At 39.2% G+C, this 12,016-nt stretch overlaps 1 protein-coding gene across 2 annotated transcripts in view; it reads right to left on the reverse strand.

Moving 5' to 3' along the window:
- Positions 1-3,136: 3,136 nt before the first annotated feature.
- The window catches only part of NRG4 (neuregulin 4), a 17,382-nt gene continuing 8,502 nt past the window's right edge, over positions 3,137-12,016 (reverse strand). For both annotated transcript variants that reach the window (XM_018568095.1, XM_018568096.1), the window contains exons 3-5: positions 6,920-7,010; positions 4,694-4,843; positions 3,137-3,209 (exon numbers count right to left, since the gene is read on the reverse strand). In XM_018568095.1, the coding sequence (XP_018423597.1) occupies positions 3,173-3,209; positions 4,694-4,843; positions 6,920-7,010 (278 nt within the window). In that variant the 3' untranslated portion in view covers positions 3,137-3,172. The remainder of the gene's footprint in view (positions 3,210-4,693; positions 4,844-6,919; positions 7,011-12,016) is intronic.

Genomic DNA, 12,016 nt, shown 5'->3' on the forward strand with positions numbered 1-12,016 from the left:
AGTGTAAAGGTGACACTGGGGGTCTTTTGGACCCCCAGCATCACCTTAAAGAGTACCTGTCACCACCATCTGCTATCACATGGGGGGGCTTGTAAGCCCCCCCATGTGATAGCAGTCAAAGTAAAGTAAAAAAAAAAAAAGTTTTTTTAATTAAATTTAAATAAAATCAATCTCATAATAATTAAAAAAAAAATTAAAAGTCCCCCGCCCCCCCGAGCACGCGCGTCGCCACGTAAACACGCGTCGGGTGCGCCTACGTATGAAAACGACGAACGCACTACACATGTTGGGTATCGCCGCGCACGCCGGAGAGCAATAATTCTAGGGCCAGTATTTTGGGGTATCTCTAAATTGATGACCTGTGGGGGCTTTTAAAGCGTCTTCTATGGACTTTTTGGGGTACTGGGGTTTTTCGCCGTTTTACGGATGCACGCAATTTGTAACCTGGGCATGTTGGGTATCGTTTTACTTATGGGCATGTTGGGTATCGTTTTACTCGTTGTAACCTCATCTTTTATATTTCATTAAAAAAATTGGTATTTTGTTGTGTTTTGGGGCATTTAATTAAATTTTTCACTAAATTTTGGGGTTTAATAAGGAGTTGCGCTAATATTGCGCAACATAAAAATTTTCAACTACCACCATTTTATTCTATAGGGTCTTGGCATTCAGAAAATATATATTGTTTTAAGTCATTTTCAGGCCTAAAATGTGGAATATAACATGGGTACAAAAAATTAAAAAAAGAAGGGGTTAAAGCCCAAACAAGAAGTACTCATGCTACTCCCACACCTCAAGGGTTAAGTGCTAATTTTTGTCTATGGGGCTGTAGTAAAGCAGATTTATTTACCTGAACCCTGCTGCCTCACTATCCATCGCTTCTTCCCCTCTACTCTGGCTGGTGGAATGTCCCGTGGCCTCCTCACTTCTAATGCAGGTCTCTAAAACCTGCATGAGATGTGATAATGTCAGCGATCCCTAGACCTCCAGAGCCCAGGAGAGAAGAGGACCAGTATAGAAGCCCTCCGGGAGTGGGAATCAGGTAAGTAAATCTTCCCACCTCACATACTCCGTTTCACATAATAAGGTGTGGGCATTATTTATACTGACCACCACAAAAAATTACATTTGGACCATGACTGGCTGATATGACATCTCCACGTTCCTCTGCTGATTTTTCTAAATATTATTATATAGGATTTATATAGCGCCAACAGTTTGCGCAGCGCTTTACAATATAAGGGAAGACATTACAATCACTACAATTCAAGACAAGATGGTAAGGAGGGCCCTCAATCTAAATGGTACCTTTAGTTCAATTTTCTGTGGCAGGGTACAATGTAGCTTTCCCACTATATGGCAGCATAACATTATGACGTGTTTTCTTTATTTTAGTTGTTCTTTTACATTTTGTACATAAAACTGTTTTGGAGTTTTGCATAGTTTTTTTTTTTCATAATAGATCTAAAATAAAATTGTTAAAATATTTGGATCAGCTACTTTGTACCATGGAGATTTGTATTTAGTAAATTGTATTTGCTTTACAATTTACCTGCTACATTAGCCTTCTATGCGCTGACTTTTGGTCACAGGAGTATATTAGTAAATGTACCCCTGTGACTCAAAAGAGACGTAAAGCTAAAAAAGATTTGGCTGTACTTCTCTTTTAAAATATGCTGATGAGAACCTGTTAGAAATAGTATAGTAAGCACGGTATGGCCCTGTGTCGACCGGCTTTTGTTTGCTTCAAACTGGTTTTGCATGCCCATACTAGTCTATGGAAATTCAAACCTGCTTGACGCTAGTTAAATACAGGTCTGCAGGAGATCAAATGCCCCAGTCAGTGAATTCTGAATTAAGTACTTTTTTTTGTGAGTACTTTTATCCCTTGTTTTATTTATTGTAATAAACTATTTTACACACGGAGGTGGCGCTCTGTTCCCTTTTGTTTTCCATTAACACAAGCCCAACGCCCATCAGCACAGGCCCTAAGAAAACTGCAATGAGGTTTTCCATAATTACAACAAAGCATAACAAGTAAAATCATGTGAGAATGATTTATTTAGCAAAGAAATGAGGATAAAGGCATTTACAGAAATCATTAGCATTTTCTGGATATATTTATAAAAGAAACTATAACCTCAACAAACAAACTATAACAACCGAAAGTAAAGGATGGCATTGAACTTGTATACATTTTAATACAAAGCCAACAGAAAATATGCCAAGCAGTCCAAACACTAAGAGATCTCCAACGTCCAACTCCAGACTTTTCTTTTTTGTTTTGGACAGAGAGGCGAGTCAGAGCCTCTGTCAGGGTTTTATTGATGTCTGTATCCCTGTTGGGAAGCTTTCCCCTCACTTCCAGTCAGGATAGGAAGTGCTGGGAAATATCTCCAAAGAGAGAGGTTTACGTCCCTCATTCTATGATCAATATATGGTGCGTTACGAAAGACCCTACTACCTACACTTCTATCCTGACTTGTGTACGAATATTTCCTAGATACCTGGTTTAGCAGATCTACACTCATATCTGGTCTGTCTGTGAGACCATCGATTTCTTTCTAGCTCATAAAAAAAATCTCTGCAACAGTAGCCTGTGATCTTAGGTACTGGTTATAGCTTTGAACATAAGTCATACCGTACAGAATCAATGGTATTCTCTCATCATCTTGGTCTCATCTACTCTGACACTAGCCTGACACCAATCCATATTAGCTACATGCTATCTTCATGTTAGAGTGTCCATTAGATACTTGCAAAACCATAGCCAATTAAACCTGGAATTATGACATATTACCAGCTTTTAGTACAGCAAAGCAGTTTCCATTCATGTAATAAGATCTAGAGTTTGCATAAAAAGTTTCAGGACAGTTTTCCAAGCTGCGTAAGAGCAAAGCCCATCGAAAAGATCTGACCCCAAATCCCAGAGAGCCCCTAAAGTTATTGTGGTCTTACAAATCATATTGTTACTTGTAGTCAATTTCTCCTCAAAGGTCAAGTTTTCAGAAAAAACAGCAATCTTCTTCTATCTCCTGAAATAAAGATTAACATTGCTATATTCTGGAACTGATTACTTCAGAGATTAGTGCTAGAAATATAGGTTAGAGGAGAAATACACTAGAACTGGGCTGTATACCTTATCTCCCGTGGGATGCCATAAGTGACATATTTATGGAGTGTCTTCACTACGATTCTTCAACTTTCTTCTGTAAAAATGATTATTATGTAGAATTATTTACCAAAAAGGGAAAAACAAACTTATCCCTGAGGCACACCTGAGCGTTTTGTAGCTCTAGAACGCTCAACAATCCAAATCCCATGCTTTTAAATTGTTTCTGTTCACATATAACCGCTCAGGGACTCAAAAAGGTTATATGCTACTACTTCTGAAGCAGAATGGGGCGCCATCTTTTGGCCCCATTAACTTCGATGGAAGTGCCTGAAAAACACCTGAAAACATTTTTCAAGGCTAGATAACAATCTCCTTCCCCTAGTACATAGCGTTCCATGGGCTAAAACAGAAATGCTGAAGCCTGCATAGGCCTGAAAAAAAATCAGCAAAAACACACAAATAAAAAATGTCCCCAAAAATGCCTGCAAACGCTCATGCTCAGGTATAACTGCAGCCTTAGATGCAGCAGTGAGAAATATTTTACTAGCTATTAGACATGTAAATTTTGTTTCGTTCCGAATGGATAGTTGTACGAATTTCGTTAAATTTGAACATTTGGGTGCATCCGAAATTCTGAATTCAAACATGTCCGAATGCAAACAAATCCGAACGGTCCTTTAAACGTAAATGTGAATCCGTCCGAATTTCGTTTAAAAAAAAAACTAAATCGGACATGTGACTGTTCTCTGCCAATCAGATATCTTTTTTGGCTGTTGGGGGTTGCATTACAGGCAGGGTCATGTGACTTCCTGTTGTGGATCGTTCTGAAACAAAGAGGGTTATTCACAAAAGGGTGAACAGTTTGGAGAAGGCAGGAGAGGTGAACAATCTAGGACAACATAGCTGAACTGGAAAGTGAGATGAATTGGAGAATTTTTCCAAATCAGCTATTTTTGCCTAGATTGTTCACTTCTCCTGCCTTCCCCAAACTTGTCACAAATCCAAAATAACAAGCCAAATTTCGGATCCGAAATCTGTATAACAAATATCGAATCGAATGTCGGATCCAAATTCCAAAAGAAATAAAAATCCGAATAGAATCTGAAAGAAAATGATTTTTTTGCGGGGTTACATGTCTATTAGCTACACATTAGGAATAGTGAGAGGTTTTCAAACCACAATGTATATGTGATTTACATATACAAAGCCCAATCTAGGCAACATCTATCTTTTTTCTATATGGGTACCAATAGCACGTGCTGCCTGCTGACATTGTCAGGAGAACGATTAACCATGTTGTATGTTTTTGGACAACATCTGCTTCCACTAAGATTCGGCTGGCATTTGGGATAGCTCCAATAAACCCCTCTCCCTCCTCCATAGAGTTGCCCAAGTTTGTATGTTTATAGTAGGATCTTTTAAAAAAAAAATGTTGTCAGTCAGATCTTGCCTGCATTACCTAACACCATTTATGACCTTTTTAGTAAAACGTCTTCAAGACAAAGTGCACTCATTTATTTTGTATCCCTCCCCTGACCGACTGAAGTATTCATAACACTGATATTACAGTTAGCTTACCTGCAACAGAAATAGATGAACCCTAAAAATAGGAGGCCCAAAAAAAATCCTAAAACCAGAAAATTTATGGAAAAGTCACTTTTGGGCTCTTTTTCCACGCTAGCCAAAAGGATACCTTCACAACGTTCCCCTGTGTAGTTGTTAATACATCTGGAAAACAAATATGAAATATTACACATATTGACCACCTACTGCATATGAGGCTGTATGATTTATACAACCCTTGGATCAATTCCACTCATTAAAGAGCAATGTCTCCAATGAAATTGTAGCTTATTACACATAAAAGGGGCTGCAATTGTTGCTGCAAAAGTCAGTAATAGTTTTGTAAACATGCACGTTCTATACACACATATGCAAACCAGCAAAGCATAAGACACATCTTAAAGGAGTTGTAAAGTCCCATCATATACTATCCTGTTATAACATCAGCATTGTAAAAGGAGTACATACTAGAGTTGTATCTGTAAAAAATAAGTCAAGGCAACTGGACTTGCTGTATTTTTCTTGAAGATGTTTGTACAAAAAAATTATCCGGGAATAAATATGGTGAATGTTGCTCCAATCCACATAATCTGTTAGTCACAACCAGGTGTTGATTTCATTTGCATAATTAGAGTCTAGGAGGTGGTAATAACCTGCCCAGAGAGAGGTGTTAAAACAGCATTGTATGTGGCAGACAATAGATGTCCCCCCCTCCTCTATTCAAGCTTGGCTTCTCCATTTTTACATAAATGGCCTCTTTCACACCTCTTTTACACCAGTCCCTGTCTAGGATGTGTACGTTACTGTCTTCAAAGGAGTGATGTTTTTCCTTTAGATGTAGGTACACTGCCGAATCCTGACCAGAGGGTTTTGCTCTTCTATACTGTGCCATACGCTGGTGTAGCTGCTGTTTTGTTTCACCGACATACAATTCTGAGCATTCCTCACTGTACTGGACTGCATACACAATGTTGTGTTCTGGCGTTGGGTCTTTAGGGTGAACCAGTTGTTGCCTCAGTGTATTGCTTGGTCTTAAAGCAGACAGGGATGTGTTGTCAAGTGAAACGTCTTCAAGAAGAATACAGCAATTCCAGTTGCCTTGACTTTTTTACAGATATACCATGACCTGGATGAATGAGAACCTTCACAGACATACTAGAGTTGTTGTTGATAATGCAATCAAAGCTTACATGAAAAAATCCCTTTTATGTACTGGGTGCTGCCTTCTGTCTGCTCATCACTTGCATCAACTTCTTGGATTCCCAGGGTGCTTTGCATCTCTTTCTCTGGCGCTTGATGTGATGTAATCTCCATTTCACAAAACTGCATATCCCATCATTCATTGCTTCCAGCAAGCAATCATGATGTTATACTTGGAAGTTCAGATGTTGAGTTTTAGTTCAGAAGGCAGGCTCAGTTAGAGTGGTGACACACAGATACGTGAGTTTACAAATGTCTAGATTGATATGGTTATTAAGAGTGGGATAGAACTTATGGAAATTCAATGCAGAAATACATATTTAGTTTTACATTTTTATCATAGATACTCTTTAAGTGCTAATATGCACTGAGTGGCCAGATTATTATGACCACCCCATCAGTACTTTGTTGGGCCACGAGATGACTTCGTTGGGCCGCCTCGTGACTCCACGAGATGTTGAAAGGTGATGCGAGGAATCTGACACTGCACTGTTGCTCTTCTGTTGTCTTGTACCAGTCTTGCCACTCTCCGTTCTGCCCTAACATTGACTAGTCGCTGACGGCCACAATTCGCACGTTCAGACCCAGATTTTCGGCTGACAGTCCAGTCTTTAAACACTTTAACAACAGCTGCTCTTGAACATTTAACGAATTCTGCTGTTTTGCTGATACTCGCTCCATGGCTCCGAGCACCAACAATCATCCCACGTTCAAAGGCTGTTAAATCGCGTTGTTTACCCATATCTTCAGAAACAAATCACTTTTACTGTCGTGGTAAACAACCTGCTTCCCTATTTATAATGGTCTGGCCTTCTAGCAACTTCAGCGCAAAATTATAGCTAATTTGCCTACAAACGTCAGGTGGTCATAATAATCTGGCCACTCAGTGTATGTGTCCTTATTTATTGTATATTTACACAATTACTGTTTAGAGCTGTCATAAAAACAAATGACCTGATCAGTAGCTACAAGCACACTTCATATATCTGCTATATTATTATTTCTGTCTGGTTAACGTTATACAGGCGACATGTTACTCACTTGCACAGTTGATTAGTTCCTATGCTATAACATATGCCTCCATTCAAACAGAAAGTCTTCTGTTCTTTCTCTGCACAGGGTACTCCATGACCTGAAACACAAGGTGTAAAGCAAGTGATCACTGTCACACTCAGCGTGCTGTCAGCCTCTTGTTTATTTAAAACCACATTTTACGCATGAAAGTCCACCTCTTTCTGTCTCCAACTTATCTTTTCACAATGTCTCTATTAATGATTTTTACATCTACTTCAGATCTTGCAAGGCTGAACTTTAGCCAGTAAAGCATTTCCGAAAGGAAACATTTTAGTAACTTGTGAGCATATTATTAAACTGCCCAGTTAAAACTGTTAAGGGGTTTGTTTTAATACATGAGTATATTACCAACTTACCTGTAAGATTTTTAAACTAGGCCGGATTGTAAACAAGCACAACATTCTTTCTGACTGCTGAAGGCGAGATTTACAAATTAAGTTCAGAATGGTAGAAAATATTTCTCAGAATAAATATACTGTGCTTCATTTCCTTCCCCTTGCTGTATAATCTGCTCAGTAAATGTATACAATCTCAGACCTTTCTTCCATTGTTAATTAGCTGATTTGGGAATTTCACTATCTTTCAGAAAAGATCCTAAATCTGAATGATGAAATTTGGGACAAGGGACAAAACCCTTCCTGAATAGCTAGGGATATGCAGCTCTTCCATGTATTAGTCCATTTATGATGCTAACTATCCCACTTTAGTACTCTTCCCTCAAACACTTTACTTTTGGAAGCCTCTGGAAAGTATCACATTCCTTATATTGGGCAAATAAGCACACTGAGCCCTATTGATAGTTCTTGTACACATCCCTACTAAGTCAACTATTTTAATATATATTGGGTCTAACACACAGAAATACACTGCTTTTTACATAAACTGGGTAGAAGTGCAAGCGTCTCTGATTAGTACAATGTTACAAAGCAGCCGTAATTGCTCAGCTCACCAATCTTAATAATCCTCCCTATGGCCTAAACCAGCATTTCTCAACCTTTCTTCAATTACAGCACCCTTTTAAAGTATCCAAAATCTTATGGCAACCCAGTTTAAAATATAAAGGATTTTAAAAGAGGACGCAATGCAAAAATGCAAAAAAAAGTGGGGGTTACCCTTTATATCAGGGGCTCCCATTCACATCAGAACCCTCCTTTCACATCTAGGGCCCTCCATTAAAATCAGGAGCCCCCCTTTCACATCAGTAGCACCCCTTTCACATCAGGATCCCCATCCTTTCACATCAAAGCATCCTCCTTTCACATCAGAGCCCCTTCTTTCGTATCAGGAGCTCCCCAGTTCACATCAGGGTCCTACCATCACATCAGCCGAAGCTGTGGCAGCATGGCAGAGCATGGAGGAGCATAGAAGGCCTGGACAGAGGTGAACATCTGCCCTTTTCTGTATTGATCCCACCCTCCAAGGATTAGCATCATTCATTTCCATGATGCTGGTGACTGGCCTGCCTGCCTAGTACCCTGGAAAGGCATGATGCTGTGCAAAAGTTTTGGGGCACCCCTGAGGAAGCCATGAAGGCAAGATATTGTGGCTTCCTCCACCTCAAGAGACCCAAATCCTCGAATCCATTTGTATGTCAGTCTCTGACATCCTTCTAACTGTGGTACTCAAATGGACTTAAAATTTACAGGCTGCTTAGTTTAAATAGGGTCTGTACACTCTAACTCAAAGGCTGGATTAGCACTTTATTTAAAGATTAAGAATTGTTGACCCTCATTGTTTGAATTTATCTGCGTGGGACATTTCTAAGGATCATCTCCACCCTCTATGGCCAAGTGGAACAAGCACCTATAAATTCACAATGTTTTATATGTCTAAAATGAGCTATTAAGCACAATATCTGATGAGGAATGAAGAATTATTTGGCTGATTTTAAAGAATAATTTAGGCCAACATGTAAAGCCAATCATTAAGCTATTAATGTGTCACTAAATCTGCCAACAGTCCTTTACTTTCCTGAAACTAACATATATCTCAAATGTGGCAAAATAAAACATTTTATATAATGTGTATATTTTATGTAGTCCATAAAACCTAACTTTATTTGCTGTGTGTGGTTGTCGCTCTCAACACAAAATGGAGCGTAGAAAAACACATGAGAGGTGGTTTAGAGAGCCCTATAACATGCAGTTTTTTTGCTGGTAACACATACATTAGACCTATAAGCCGGCAAAAAAATTGTTTTGTTTCAACTTTCGGGTTTTGGGTCCGAATTCGCCTTTTTGTTTCGTTGTTCGTATTCGGACCTTTCAGAACTTTGTTTTAGCTTCCGAAGGAGTTTTCTGATTGGCCGGAAAACAGTCAAGTGTCCGATGATCCGGAATTTTGTTTAAAGAACATTCGGAATCGTTTGCATTCGACCTTAATAAAATTCGGACATTGGGATGCAGCCGAATGTCTGAAATTTCATCCGAATTTGCATTTGGAACTAAACCAAATTTACATGTCTAACTTACATCAGAGTAGGTTGCAGTAAGACACCAAAATGGTAAACAACCTGTCATCTAGCATGCGGAGAATATCTGTCTCCATGAAGATGTTACTTTCAGCAGATGGTGCATAGTGTGAACCAGACCTTAAGATGGCCATACACGTATAGATTTATTTTGTTGCCTGTGGGCTGAGCAAAAGAATACTCACAGATTCCTCCACCCAAGCTAAACAGTGCAGATGGAGTAATCTTCTCTGCCAGCTATTGTACTCTCACAGCCGCCGCCCTCCACTCTTAGAACACATGACAGAGCTCATAGGCTGCATTCATTGTTCGTCCAAGATTGGATATGTCAGGAGTGGTTGGTAGGATATTGTTTCCACAATAAAATGTATTTTATTGTTGTAGTTTGGATAAAACACCATATTGTTATACTGAATACTAGCATTACTTATATTTACTTTTCTGGAACATAATCATTTCTGTTAAAGTGTTTCTTTAACTTTTTAAACTTTAACTTGTAAAAGAAAAAAAGAAGAAAAAGCTAACAGCCCTTGAAATGATTTATGAGCTCTGAGTAACTCTTACTACCCTTGAGCTTTCTCTACTCTTTCTTGTTAGAACTTGCTGGCGCCTCATCACAACATGGAAAATCACACTCAGATAAACCAAATTATGACTGCATGCTCAACTAATAATGCATAGGATTTTAGTGTTGCAACATGACTATGTATAAACTTCTGTAGCATATGAAAGAAAACCCTCTAAGGGTTAGATCATTCTAGTTAAGATAGGGTGTGCCAGGGATTTATTCATAGCAATTCCGATGTAATTGCTTGCCACCTTTCAATGGAAAAGCGTACATTAAATATACAATTAAGGGCTGCCATGCATGGGTAGATCTTGATAACTGCTTGACATTCAATTCTGCTGAAAGTCCTTGGACAGAACAATAGTCAGGCTGTCAATGTGCTACTACAGACCTGGCAGAAGTCACAGGATACATTAATATAATTGGCTCGGTATATCTCGGGGGTGGAGACAATCAGGTTGCTTGGAAACATTTTATGTTTTTTATGCTTTGTAAAATACAGTCTATGTACTGTTACAAAAATATAACCATATTTTCCAAGTCAAACCTTATTTCAAATCTTTACCTGCTTCTGCCTAGTAGATATTGATATAGGCTGTCCCAGCACTTCCTGAAAGTGACTACTCAGTTAGATAGTCAGTCTTTGTTACATGATCAGTCCCAATGCTGTAAAAAAAAAAAAAAAACTACATCCCCAGCTTATAGGGGTTGATTTTTCTAACCTTATAAACACACCACAAACATGTATACACCTCTGTAGTGTGTTCCCTCCCAGCATGATCTATGGGTGGAATCTAAACACCTTTGTAGTGTGTACACACCCAGCAGGTGTGTTGTGCAAAGCCCTGCCCTGAATTGCAAGGTGATGTTGGGTAAATTAGCTCTATGTTGTGTTGCTTGCGTTGATGAATGCAAGGAATGTAAATGCATGAGCTAACCATTTTTGTCTAAACTGTGAAGCAGCATTATATATGCATCATGTGCATGATTTTTCCATATATGGCATTAGTGGAAATATGCTTACAGAGACTTTTTGGTTGATAAATACGCTTTGCTGTGTAAAAATCACACGCACCTCGTGCGTGTGTTTAGGTTAGTAAATCACCCCCATAGTGTCTGCACAGAAGAAAAAAATGTGTTTTTAGTTTTGAATAGAAAGGGGAAAGGTTAAACCCATGTCAGTTTATTTGTTTACTGTCTGTGTTCCACTTAGGAGATTTCCCTTAATTTCCTGTCCCAGAGTCACAACATGAAGTGGGAACGGTTGTCCCCATTGGAGGATTTTTCCTCACCTCTTGTTCTTGTGACAGCTTTAAAATGTTGGATTTCCCATCACTTTCTATCTCAAAAAGAATGGTCCCCAAGACAAATAGAGGGGTTCTCCACAGAAATTGATAAATAAATTGACAGAGGTTCTAACCTTTCCCTACTCTATCCAGAACTAAACTAAAAAGTTTTGGCTACACCAACATATTAAACTCTGAAAGTATCCCACCAAAATGAATGTCCTATTACAGGTAATGACTCAAAAATTTGAGTCCAAGAGCTGTACAGATCATCTAGGAAAAGTTGTATGTCATTTGCATAAGAAAGGACATGGGAAAAGCTGTAGTACGGCAATGACTGGGTGAGTACTGAGTAGACTGTGATCCGTGTATGCAACTCAAGCCCTAATCCTCTGTTTTGGCTGTACCCTTTAACACACTACTATAACATTAGTTTAAAACAAATCGCATGTCCAGCAAATCCAACCTTTTGCCCACATGTTTGATTTTATAATATATCCTGTAAATATATACATATTTATATATATTAGGGATGCACTTGGTGACGAGGGAGCATGGAGCCAGCTTCCCGGCCAATCAGGAAGCTGGGCGCCGTGTAATGATGACACCTGGGCACCTGGTGACGAGGGAGCATAGAGTGGCTTCCCTGCTAATTGGGAAGCAGGGTGGTGAGTGATTACACGCCGCCTGGCTTCCCGGCTAATCAGGAAGGCGGGCGGCGAATCAATATACGCCACCCG

The sequence above is a fragment of the Nanorana parkeri genome, unplaced genomic scaffold (genome assembly GCF_000935625.1).
Source record: "Nanorana parkeri isolate BGI_ZX_2015 unplaced genomic scaffold, ASM93562v1 scaffold1136, whole genome shotgun sequence".
NCBI lineage: Eukaryota > Metazoa > Chordata > Amphibia > Anura > Dicroglossidae > Nanorana > Nanorana parkeri.